Consider the following 13,661-nt stretch of genomic DNA (forward strand, 5'->3'; position numbering starts at 1 on the left):
CCAAATATGTATTCATTTTTTCGTTTTGAACATGTCTATGGTAATGTAACGGTCCACTCTTTGGGGAGAGTAATATATCTAGCTATCTAGTGAATTTATAAACATGGTTATGTGTCTCTGATGTTTACACATTACAATCAAGTATTAGAAATAGAAATCAGAACAAAAAAAAAAACATAAATACCATTTTATTTTATTTTTTTGAAAAAATGGCTTTCAGAGCTTTTATTCGCCCAAATCGCTTCAACCTATGGTTTTAATCTTAAAAACTATGGTGAGAGTGGTCAAACTCTGTTGTAAAATGATCTAGGAAAGTTTTTGGAATAAGAAATGTAAGAGTGAAAGTGGTCAAACTCTGTTGTAAAATGATCTAGGAAAGTTTTTGGAATAAGAAATGTGAGAGAGAGAGAGAGAGAGAGAGAGAGAGAGAGAGAGAGAGAGAGAGAGAGAGAGAGAGATGGATTTAAATAGAAAAAAATGGCCTTTTTCGACCGTTATGTGGCCTTTTTCGACCGTTATGAGGGTAACGATCCTTATGCCCTCCTAACAGTTATTATGGCCTCGTAACGGCCGATACGGTCCTAAAAAAACCAATTGCCCCATTTTACCCTCGTATTGCAATGGTCACAGCCGTTACTGATATGTATCGGCCTTTATGGCTGTATCGTAATGGATATGGAACACCTTGAAGGTTAGACAAACTAGAAGCCAATCAAACTAACAATCACAGTTTTTGGAATCCTTTCTTAGGGACCGACTTCAATGTGACATATCCCCATCTCATAAAGATAGTTGGAGAGTATCTAACAAATATTTCAAATGCTAATATTCTAAAGCTCATTTTCAAATGTGTGTTAAGATTCCCACTCACCATTAGGGGTGAAAAAGGGTTGGGTTTGGGCTGTGTTAGGATATGTCAGATTCTGGCCCAGTTATTCATCGGGCCGAAATCTCAGGCTGTGGTGGGTCCATTTATTGAATGGACCTTTGATTTCAGTTCCAAGACCGCACATTAACATCATAAATAGGCCTGTACTTGGGCTGGGCCTTAACGACACTTTTGTAAAACCTAGGCCCATTTATTAATCGAGCTGCACAATTAGATCCATATCCAATGCACATACCTCTATTACGTGCCTTGTTCCAACATATGCCGGGAAAGGTCCTGAAACCCAATGGGCTAGCCCAACCTATCGCCACTCCTACCCGACATTAGTGGATGGTGGGAGATGTATGCCCCAACTTCCAGTGCACTGTGGTCATAAGCTTTTTCCTTTTATTTCTAGCATGTTTGGTACCAGTTTTGCCAAAAATAGCTGGTGCATGGAGTAGTGTTGGTTATTGCCATGTTTGAAGGGGTTGACGGGGCTAACTTTGTCTGAAGTTTGGACTAAGTTGGGGTGGAAAACAGTAGTAATTTTGCTGCTAGCCTATTAAGATGGATGCTTGAATTCATAGAAACTAGCGTATATATACATCTGTTTTGTTATGCACATACATATGTTTTGTATGAGAACATTTCATGTCATTACATTGCTTTTTATGTTAAACTTCCACATTGTATGAAGAATTGTACAATCCTTGCCCCAGAGTATGTACAACATATCAGGCTTCCGTTTTGACAACCGAGGCCCATGGTTTAGTGATCTAGACTTGTGGTTTTTTTTTTTTTTTTTTTAAATGATCGGTGAAGATTTACTAGGAAAACAGGAAGAGAAACAACCAACAAGAACTGAAGATCCTCAATACAAGGCTCAACTAGGAGACTCCATCTCTAGGTAGATACAAGGCTCAACTGGGAGACTCCATCTCTAGGTAGACCGTCAAGCCATTGGCTTCTCTGTCTATATGATTAAATGATGCTTTGTCTAAAGACTACATTGTGGATATCATAAAAGATCAAAGCAAGTATCCAAGGAATGACCCACCAGATGACGTTCTCCAAATCAGCCTATGCAACAAGTTTCCAGAGAAAGACATATAAAAAAAACCTGGATACACTCTTTTAACATTAAAGCTTACACCTAAGTCGAGACCCAATGCCTGCTCGGGGCTGCTAAAGGTTTTATTCAAGCCTAACTATCGATAGATTGTGCCCCAAAAATCTCCAGATTGGAAGGCCTTTCTTCAGTTGAATGTGGACATTGGTGTATGATTCTTCTTATCCGTCTATTTGCAAGCCACAAACTGAATGATCAGGATTGTTCTCTTGAGGAGATTCTATGTAATGGCCCATTCACAGTTATCCTAACCAATGTTCAAAGCATTGGTTTCACTGGCTGCGGGTACAGAAACAATATTGATATCTCGTCAATAATATCACGGATAACAGGAAATGCGGGGAAACATAGGGGAAATGGTGGAATTTTTCAGCGAAACTTAAGGAGATGCTAAATACACATATTTGCATATTTAGGAATCAAAAAATTGCAAAAAGAATGCATACATAATAAGTTTCCATTTAATGTGAGCTCAAAAGCACGTGTTGTTGTAAGAAATCAGTCCGATCAACCCATCCATTCCATCTATCCTTCCAAACATCCATCGATATTTTAGAATATGGATGACACACGATGTTTTGCCAAGAAATCGTTGACAACTGGAAAGGAAATGAAAGATTGTGGTCTTGATATCGCCCATGTTATGATAACGATAATATCATGATATTATCAATATTATCGTCGACAAATTGAACATTGCATACAACCATGCACCCATAAAAATTTTGAAATGAAATTTTTTTTAGCAAACAGATTTTGGCAATATTGATACATTGGCGATATTCTCGAAATATCGCAAATACACTGGCAATACAAGCAACGCTTGAAATTTACATAGTCGAAAATATTGGCGATGTATTGGCAATACAAGTGACACTTGGAATTTACGTAGTTAAAAATATTGACGATACATCGCCAATACCTAGAATTTCTGATACTAGTGTTATCGGTATCACTGAGCTGGAGATATGGATAATATCGGGGATACTTCAAACAATGGTCCCATCTAATGATTGGTCCAGATCACTAAATCATAGGCCCAACTTATCCAAACTGAAAATCCAAGTATACTGTCTTCTGAGGTCAAGGTCATCCTTCCATGTATTTAAATGCATGTTCAAGTAGACTAGATAGTCTAGATTAGAAAAGAAATGATCATATTGTTCTTTGGGTTTCATATCTCCTTTTTTGTAATTGACATTAAATTCCTCACAGAATGCTTGTTCATAGGTAGTTGCAGTCGGAAAATGGGGAAAACTGTTGCTGTTTGCCAGGTTGGTGGTGAGTTTGTAACAAACAGTGATGGATCTATGTCATATACTGGTGGAGAAGCACATGCAATACCAGTTGTTCCCAGCATGAAATTTGATGACTTCAAGTCAGAGATAGCAGAAATGTGCAATCGTGATGCGAGTACCTTATTCATAAAGTACTTCCTCCCAAGCAATAGACGGACTCCGATCACAATATCCAATGATAAGCAAATGCAGCGCATGATTGATTTTCATGGAGATTCAGTGACAATAGATGTTTTCGTTTTGGATGGAGAGACCATTGCTCAGAACAATGATAAAACAAATAACAACAGGTAATTTTTCCTTGGTCTACTCCTGTTTGTGATCAATTACAGGGTCCTGCCAATGTGATGCCCCTGGTTATGTGATCAAGAACATTGATTTAACAGGTGTCAATGTGGGTGACAAAAATCTCTACATCGGGAGATCCTAACACTTAGATCTTTGTACTACTCTCCCATTGAGTGGGGACTGTTCCTGCATTCCTCTGCTTAGTTGTCTACATGTAGAACATTGACTGAAAGGTTGGGATCTTCCAATCTGGAAGTTTTTTCGAGGCATTCCCCATCCTTGGTGGGGCCATCAGATCAATGGTTTCGATTACAGAACCATGGCCTCTTGCATCAGCAATACGCAATTGCTGACATGCTGGCCCCTATATGAATTATACTTTTTGCATGAAATTACATGGAGGGCATTCCCTTGCAGGGAAAACAGGGCCACAAGTAGAACAAGTAGACCCGCAAGTAGGACCACAAAAAGGGCTGCAGCCACTGACTCCATCACGCAAACTCCTACAACCATTGACAATGATAGGAAAGGAAGGAGAACTACTGTCACTGATCCAGTGGCTTCAAATGCTGTCATGGCTGCCCCTGCCAGTGGTGATAGCATCGCAAGTAGGACCAGGAGCAGGATTACAGCAGTTTCCACTACAGTCACTGACCCAACCACCCCAATTGCCACCACCGCTGCTGTTGGCAATGATAAACGACCAGCACAATACAGTTCACCAGGAAACACCATCATTGACGTAGGCCAAGAATTTAATAGTGTCAGTGACTTCCGTGATGCATTACGTAGGTATGCCATTGTAAAAGGGTTTGTATGTATATACATTAATAATGAAAATGCCCGTGTGACTGCCAAATGTAGAGCTGAGGGCTGCCCATGGCGGGTGCATGCTTCCAGACTTTCAACCATGCAGAAGTTCAAGATTAAAACAATAAACAATGTGCACACATGCGAAGGTGGGGTTGGAAAAGATGGCCATCCTTATGCAACAAGGCTCTGGGTTGCGAGCATTATAAAAGACAAGCTACGAGATAAGCCACAGTATACGCCGAAGGAAATCGTGAATGACATATATCAGGAGTATGGAGTCAATCTGAAATATCATCAGGCATGGAGTGGGAAGGAGGTGGCCCAGGAGCGGCTTCAAGACTCCCAGTCAGAAGCATATAGTCAGTTGCCTTGGTTCTGCAATAGGATAAAGGAGACGAATCCAGGTAGTATTGTAACTCTGACAACAACAGAGGAGTCGAGGTTTCACCAGCTTTTCATTTCATTTCATGCTTCACAGCATGGGTTTGAGAACGGTTGCCGCCCCCTCATTCTTCTTGACGGGACATCTCTAAGAGAGAAATGCCGAGGGACATTGTTAGCTGCAGTATCAGTTGATGGGGATGATGCTATCTTTCCCATTGCCTTCGCTATAGTGGATTTTGAATCCTATGATAATTGGATTTGGTTTTTGACTGAATTGAAATCGGCAGTGTCGACAAATCGGACCATAACATTTGTATCTGATAGGCGCGACGGTTTAGAGGAGGCTGTGCCGCAGGTTTTTGAGGGCAGCTATCATGCCTACTCTCTGCATCACCTTACCGAGGACTTCAAGCGTGTGTTGAAGGGCCCGTCACAGCCAGTGAAGGATGCGCTGGCCGATGAGATTAAACATGCTGCTTACTCGTGCAGCATTACTGATTTCAATGCTCACATTGGCAGCATCCAGAATTTCTCGCACGATGTCACATCGTGGGTCTTGGAAAGCAAGCCTGATCATTGGTCGAATGCATTCTTTAAGGGCTTGCGATATGATCACCTATCATCGAATGTTGCAGAGTTGTTCTACGGTTGGATATCAGAGGAGCGTGAACTATCAATAATTCAGATGATTGACATGATACGGTGTAAGATGATGGAGATGATTTATGCCCATCGAGAGGCTTCAAGCACATGGTCGACGATTCTCACACCTTCAATGGAGCAGAGACTAGCATTAGAGATATACAACTCGCACTCGCTCAGTGTGTTGTTTTCGTCAGGGAGCGTGTTCGAAGTCCGTGATGATTCAGTCAACATTGTGGACATTGAGACATGGGATTGTACATGCCGGAGATGGAAGATGTCTGGGTTGCCATGTGTTCATGCAGCTGCAGTTTTCGATCGCACAGGTAGAAATACTTATGATTACTGCTCACGATACTTCACAGTCGATTGTTACCGTTCAACATACTCCGAATCTATACACCCAATACCGGATATAGGAAATCCTGTTAGTGAGGATTCTAACACCGAGCTGATTGTTCGTCCACCCCGCAGCCATCGTCCACACCGTCCACGTGGCAGGCCAAAATCGAAGCAGACAGAAGTGCTTGATCCGAGTAAGAGGCTGAAGCTTCTTCACCATTGCAGTCAGTGTGGTGGGTGCGGGCACAACAAGAGGAGGTGCAGAGGTGTGTTATAGTGAAATCACAAGTGTTAATTTCAGTTGTATTTAGGAGCTATTTAGTTGGATGTAAATACTAATGCCTTGGGGTGATTGTATTGTTGTTTGAGTATTTAGATGGTTAAAACCAGACTGAAGATCGACCCTTGGATCTTTTGACCAAAATGAACTCAGCACTCTTGATTGTGAAATATGGGACTGAGTTCTCAGTAGGGGTGTACAACGAGTTGAACCGAGTCGAGCTGAGGCCGGTTCGGCCACTAGCTGACCTCAGCTTGAACTCGGCTCAGCTCGGCTCGGTCCTTGAGCCTGACTGGCCAGCTCGGTTCGGTTCAGTCAGCAGCTCAGGCCAGTTCAAGCTGAGTTCGCCATTGCAGCATTTTCACAAACACCTGGACTGCACCTTCAAAATATCACTGTATTTGAGACAGCAACAATGGATTTTACAGGTACTTTATTAAACAGCTTCTAAGCAACATAAAAATCAAGAAAAAAAAAGGTGTTGGTTTCATATACATACCTTCCTTGCCACCAACCACACTTCTTTGAGTCATTTCTTCAAGCACTTGGTGAGCAACATCAATATCAAAGTAACTGCCGAACTGGTTCAATCCGAGTTTGATTCGAGCTGGGTTCGATCCAAGTCGAGTCGAGCTGGGGGCCAGCTCGAACTCATTTTTGAGCTAAAAAAAATCAGCTCGACTCGCTCGGACTCAGCTTCGAACCGAGTCGAATTGAGCTTTTTCGAGTCGAGTCGAGCGAGCTAACCGAGCTAGCTTGGTTCGTGTACACCTCTAGTTCTCAGGAGTTGAGGCGCATCTGGATCATAAGTCGGGGTCATTCATCATGTGGGGTCCACCTTTAATATCAACCATCCATCATGTGGGGCCATCTTTGATGTGCATCATTCATTATGATGGGCCTATCTTCAATGTGAATTGTCCATTATGTGGAGCATACCTTCATTGTGGACCATCCAATTTGTGAGGCTCACCTTCGATGTGGGTTATCTATTATGCAGGTCCCACCTTGGATGTGTCCATCGTGTTGGACATTGGATGTGGATCAACCCTCATGTGGGGGCCCACTTTTAATATGGGCTATCCATCATGTGGGGCATAACTTTTAAGTCAGCCGTCCATCATACATGGCCTGCCTTGAATGTGGACCAGCCATCAGAGTCTGTCACGCTGGCCACCTTGCTGCCCATTCCATGGGGTCCACCTTGATATTGAGTGTCTATCATGTGAAGCCTACCTTCGATCCCGTTCTCTCTCTCTCTCTCTCTCTCTCTCTCTCTCTTTCCCTTCCGCAAAAAGTAAAATAGTAAAGCTTTTTTGCTAAGCTACGAGTCATTTTAAGATATTCAATAAATTTTAAATGACTTTTTATTACAGTTTTACAGTTTATGTAAAATAGTCAAGAAACCAAAATGTTATGTATAAGCTGAAGCACCTGTAATCATGTTGTCCGTAAAACGTTATTCAACAAGTTGAAGCATGTATGATCATGTTGTCCTTAAAATGTTATTCGCCTATTCTCAGAGTGATTGAGAATGCTGATAGGTTACAGGCAAATAACTTATAAGATACGACAAGCTTGTATATGTGGTTTTGGGTTCAACAAACACCAAAAACCATGAATGGAACTCTATGTGCACAAATTTCTTTCTGGCAGATAAATGAAATAAAATCCTAGATCATAGAGAAAATTAAAAAATTATTGTTAGTTTACACCACTACTTTGGTATATTTATGGAGGACTGCTGGCTAAGGTTTGTATTGAACCTAGTTGACTTGATCACTGGTCATTGTTGCTCATCTTCTTAAGTCGTATGTGAGAATAGTCCGAGTTGTTGGTGATGGTCTAATGAACCACTCAGGCACCGTTTATACAGGATAGGGTCATAACTTCATATGATTGTTTTTGGCTATTAGTGATGGTCCAACGAACTACATGTAACAGTTTAATGCTACATGTGTAGTTAAACCTTTCTCAAAGGTTTAGTTTTAGTTTTTATAGGAGACGGATTTTTTCATTCAAACCACTCACCACTAGCACGTCTCTACAACCACACCATCTCAACATGCCCATGCCCTTGCACCGAGCCTGTGTGTGAGTATTCCAATACTCAGACACGCAAGTCCTAATACTCTATGAATCTACCAAGCAAATGATAAAGTACTCCACACCCCATATATAACCACATTATTTTCTTCTACACGGGACTATTCCTAAAACACCAAAAAAACTAAAGTTTTTCGGACAATTTTTAATATACATATATATTTGTCTATTTAAAATAATTTTTTATCAATAATTTTCACAACATTAAATATGCTTTAATTTTGAGTTAATCCCATAAACTTAGCTGATAAAATGGATGAACCACGTGGATAAGACACAACTTATTACGGTTGCCCTAGAGTTTATTCCCATGCCTTTCCACTTACCACGGGGTTACAGCGGAGCCCACTTTGATTTACTTATCATGTACCCAAACCGTCCATCCATTTTTTTCATATCATTTAAAGACATTATTCAAAAATGAAGCATATCCAATTATCAGGTGGACCATACCATAATAAATTGTGGTGATTAACCATTAATGAGCCACTAAAGTTTTAGATAAAGCTGATATTTGTTTTTTACCTTTATCTAGGCTTACGTGACCTTATCAACTGATCGGATATTAAATAAGCCATAAAGAAACATTAAGTTACTTCCTAAGAAGTTTTTAATGGTAGTATAGTCAATCATCACTGTTTCTTATGTTATGGTCCACTTGATAATTGGATCTGCTTCATTTTTGGTGTTATATGTTAAAATGTTCTCAAAAAATGGATGGACGGTGTGGATACATGATACATCCCTTGAACAGGTGTTACAAGAAGTTCCTGGAAATGGAGTGGATTAAGTGAGACTTTGAATGATGTATGTGGAGCTCACAACGATGTATATGCCTCGAATGTGGGTGAGACCCCTGAATGTGAGGCTTATGGTGATTCATGTGCCTTAAATCCACACTGCCTAACCATTTTGAAAGATCTTTTTAGGTCATGAGCCCAAAAACGATGCTGAATCAAATCTTAGGTAGACCACACCACAGGAAACAATTGTGATTGAATCTGCACCGTTAAAAACTTTATGAATTCCACCATAATGTTTGTTTGCCATTTGATAAGATCACAAACACATGGATAAAAAGAGACCACATAATTATAAGATCTAAAGCTTTTATAGCCCACAAAAAGTTTTCAATGGTCAATCACCACTGTTTCCTGTACCATGGTCCATTTCAGATTCGAAGCTACTTCAGATCATGCCCTGAAATAAGCTTTCAAAATGAATGGACGGCGTGGATGTAGTCACATGCATCACAGTGGGCAGCACAGTCAGGGGTCCCACCCACCTCCGTGGATGCGGGGTCTCACCTGATCCGCTCTCGATCGAAGACTCAAGTGAGCCACACCACAAGTAAAGGTGGAGATTGAATGCCCACTGTTGAAAACTCCTTAGAGCCACGGACGCTATAGATGAAGATGATATTTGCGTTTTACGTTCCTCCACGTCGTAGTCACCTTATGAACGGCTTGGATAGCACAGATACCTCACGGTGAGGCATTTCCGTCCCCACTGTTTCATGTGGTGTGGCCCACTCCTGTCTTGAATCTTCATTAGTTTTGGGCTCTCATTCGGAAACAGATTGGCTGCTCCCCCTGCCACCAGCCTGGTGGCTGATGGTCGGTGCTCTGTGGGCTCCACCATGATCTATATGTTTCATCCATTCTGTTTATCCATTTTTACAGATCATTTTAGGGCTTTATGAAAAAAATTAGAGGGTTATAAATATCAGGTGGACCACACCACAGGAAACAATAGTGATTGGATATCCACCATTAAAATCCTCCTAAGGCCCACTGTACTGTTTATTTGATATCAAATCTGTTGATTAGGTAATACGGGCCCAGATGAAGGGAAAAAACAAAGAAAAGCTTGATCCAAAACTTTTATGGCTCCAAATTTTTTTTAATGGTCGACGTTCATTCAACACTGTTTCTTGTAATGTGGTCCACTTCAGAGTGGGATATACCTTATTTTTTGTCTCATATCATAAAATGATCTATAAAAATAGATGGACGGCATGGATGAAACACATACATCATGGTGGGGCCCGCAGAGCACCAACCACCAGCCATTGGATGGTGGCTGGGGGAGTGGCCAATCCGTTTCCCTCTCATTCTACATGAGCTGTAAAACCTGATGAACGGAGTGGATTTCCACAGGCATCTTGGTGGGCCCCACAGAGCTTTGGGTTACATGAACTCAAGTTGCGTCCCGCACCTCTTCAACGGTCAATTTCCATCTTTTTACGTAAAAGCCCCCAGACCCAATGACTTTGCAACAGGACGTCCTTGCATGTTACGACCTTTTAGTCCTTGTTCATAAGAAATGAAAACAAAACACACGTAAATGAAGACGCCTCTGATTTTGCCAAAAACCGCCCGTGGGTTCTCTTCCCCTTCCAAAATCTCTCCTCCAAGGTACTCTTTTTTATTATTTATTTATTTTTATTATTTTACTACCTTTCGGTCTATTTTTTTCCTTGTACAATTGGGGTTTTTCCCCCTTTCTTAGATTAATGGATGGAATGGTTTCGATATTAGAGCTGAGGGTTTTTATCTGAAATTTTAGGGATGTTTAGAGATTTAAGTGGGTTTTTTTCTCGGTTATGTTTCGATTTTTTTTTTTTTTTAGGGGTTTCTTTTCTAGGATTTAGGCGTTTTTTAGAAAATTTCTGGAAATTTAACGGTTTCCTCGAAATTTTAGAGTTTTGGGTTGTCTGGAAACTTCAGTGTGCTTTTCTGTAGATTTAAAGATATGGATTTTCTTGAATTTTTCCGCGAAATGATGGGGTTTTCTGGATATTTATTACGGAAACCAGAGAGGCTTTACAAAAAGTTTTTTTTTTTTTTTTTTTGGTTGTTGTTGTTTTAGGGCCTGTTTGGATGCCTGTAACTTTTTTTAGTTGTAAGAAAGTTATATGTAACTTACTTCGTGAAAGAAAGTTATAGGTAATTCTGTTTGGATGTAAGTTGTAACTTACAAACTTAGTTCTTGTGTTTGGATAACCGGTAACTTTGTTACATGTAATAAGTTGTATATTCATATTTAGTAGAGCTTGAAATAGGAAATTGTTGAAAAATCAGATTGATACATAAAAAAGATTGGATAAAATTATTCCATTTTATTAAGCCCATGTAAATTAATAGTTTGGCCGATTCTTAGGCTAAAATAATTAATAGGTGGGCCATAAAAGTGGGCCCACGTTTTCGAAATGTTTGTAATATGGGAAAAAAACTTGAGGTAACATATCCAAGTAAAAATTTTGATTTTCTTTATAAGATATGTTTACAATGTTGTAAGGGAAAGAAAGACAAACAAAAAACATCGAACTAAAGTCATTTATTTAGAAATAATGTTCTCCAACCATACATACATTTGGTTTGGGGACACATTATGAAGGAACCCATGTATAAGATTGAGTTGATTCGAAAGGAACCTAAAAGCCTTACACATTATGTCTTCATCAATAGTTATCGTGTTCTCCAACTCCTTCCATAATCTCATCATCATAAGTGCAGCATCAGTTGATGACTTGAGGGCGACAAATTTGTCTATTGACCTGCAAAGGCCATCAAATCTTTCTACGACAGTCGATTCGAAAGTAAACTTCTTTTTCTTCGATAGCCCTCGAGTTAAGGTTCCAGTCCTTTTACTACTTCCTTCAGATTCTTGAGTTTAAGATTGTCCCATCCTAAAATGGATAGTCCATGGGCGCGAATGGTGCATATGTTTCGGAGTGAATTGAAGACAATTGGATATCATCAAAGGCACGAATTAGGATAACATCTTCTTCATTAAGATCAACTGGAGTTCATGCATAACTCCCTTCCGTATATAAACTCGAATTGCTTAAACAATGGGAATGACTTATTTCTAATAATTTTATTTCAGGCTTTGCCTGTGAAAGAGGAAAAGTTCATAATTAAAATAATATTCATAAGTATATTTTAAGAGGTGTGTTAAACATTATTTTACCTTTATTAATTCATTCCAAACCGCTGGTTTGACAATCATGTATTTTCTTTCATCATCCCAGCCGAATCTACTCTTGCTCAGCGCAAGCTTATTCAACAGATATTTACTCTTCAACAGTCGTAATCGATTCCTACAGTTTTCATTACTCACCTGCACGAAAAATATTTTTTCCACTATTTTGCATACTTTATTAATTGTGACCTCTCTAAAAGTATTATCGATTTTTCTTCCTAACAATGCTTTATCAACTAGTACATTAGCTATACATTCATCCATATAGTCGGTCCAATTGATTTGTGCCTTTGGGCCTCTATTACTTGGATTTAAAAGTTATGCAATTCCTTACAAAGATATCACATTTGTAAATTACTTAACATATATCAATTGCAAGAAAAATGAATTTAAAAAAAATAACTCTAAATTGTACATGCAAAATATTACATTCGTATAAGAAGACTAAAATCAGGATATGAGCATTAATATTTGTTAAAAATAATTAAAAAGAGACATTTAATTATCATTATGTCATGGATTATAGTTTGTCCACATATAAGATGGGATGCACTTTACAATTTATCTGATGAATAAACTGGCTTAAATTTTTGGCAAGGCCTCTTTAGCCTTCATTCCGTTAGACCTAGTTCATTCCAATGGTGCATCCCGCAGTGAGAAGAGCCTTGTAAAAAATTTAGGCCAATTTATTTATCAGATAAATTACATCTGATATATGGGCAAACTATAATCCACGACATAATGATAATTAAATGTTTCTTTTTAATTATTTTTTGACGAATATTAATGCTCATATCCTGATTTTAGTCTTCTTATACGAATGTAATATTTTGCAGATGCAATTTAGAGTTATGTTTTTAAAATTCATTTCTCTTGCAATTGATATATCTTAAGTAACTTACAAATGTGACATCTTTGTAAAGAATGACACAACTTTTAAATCCAAGCAATAGAGGTCGAAAGACACAAATCAATTGGACCGACTATATGGATGAATGTATGGCTAATGTACTAGTTGATGAAGCATTGTTAGGAAGAAAAACCGATAATGATTTTAGAGAGGTCACTATCAATAAAGTATGCAAAATGGTGGAAGAAACATTTTCCATGTAGGTGAGTAGTGAGAATTGTAGGAATTGATTATGATTATTGAAAATCAAATATCTATTGAATAAGCTTATACTGAGCAAGAGTAGATTTGGCTGGGATGATGAAAGAAAATACGTGACTATCGAACCAGTAGTTTTGAATAAGTTAATAAAGGTAATGCACACCTCTTATAATATAATTATGAACTTTTCTTCTTTTCTAGGCAAAACCTGAAATAAAAAAGATTAGAAATAAGCCATCCCATTGTTTAAGCAGTTCAAGTCTATATACGAAGACGATTCTGCCACGAGGAGTTATGCACGAATTCCAGCTAATCCTGATGAAGAAGATGTTATGTCAACTCATGTCTTTGATGATATCTAATTGTCTCCAGTTCACTCCGAAACATATGCACCATTTGCGCCCATGGAC

The 13,661-nt window shown here is 39.1% G+C and overlaps 1 protein-coding gene across 7 annotated transcripts in view; it reads left to right on the plus strand.

The window, feature by feature from the left end:
• Positions 1–13,661, plus strand: part of LOC131246548 (uncharacterized) — a 28,681-nt gene that overhangs the window by 6,414 nt on the left and 8,606 nt on the right. For 2 of the 7 annotated variants that reach the window (XM_058246794.1, XM_058246792.1), the window contains exons 2-3: positions 3,216–3,588; positions 4,004–6,169. The exons of 1 other annotated variant lie outside the window; for it this stretch is intronic. In XM_058246794.1, the coding sequence (XP_058102777.1) occupies positions 3,248–3,588; positions 4,004–6,044 (2,382 nt within the window). In that variant the 5' untranslated portion in view covers positions 3,216–3,247 and the 3' untranslated portion in view covers positions 6,045–6,169. Of the gene's footprint in view, positions 1–545; positions 3,589–4,003; positions 6,170–10,386; positions 10,571–13,661 lie in introns of those variants that run through there. 4 more of the 7 variants (XM_058246795.1, XM_058246793.1, XM_058246791.1 and 1 more) reach the window with 3 other exon arrangements.

Source organism: Magnolia sinica, chromosome 5, assembly GCF_029962835.1.
Source record: "Magnolia sinica isolate HGM2019 chromosome 5, MsV1, whole genome shotgun sequence".
NCBI classification, from domain to species: Eukaryota; Viridiplantae; Streptophyta; class Magnoliopsida; order Magnoliales; family Magnoliaceae; genus Magnolia; species Magnolia sinica.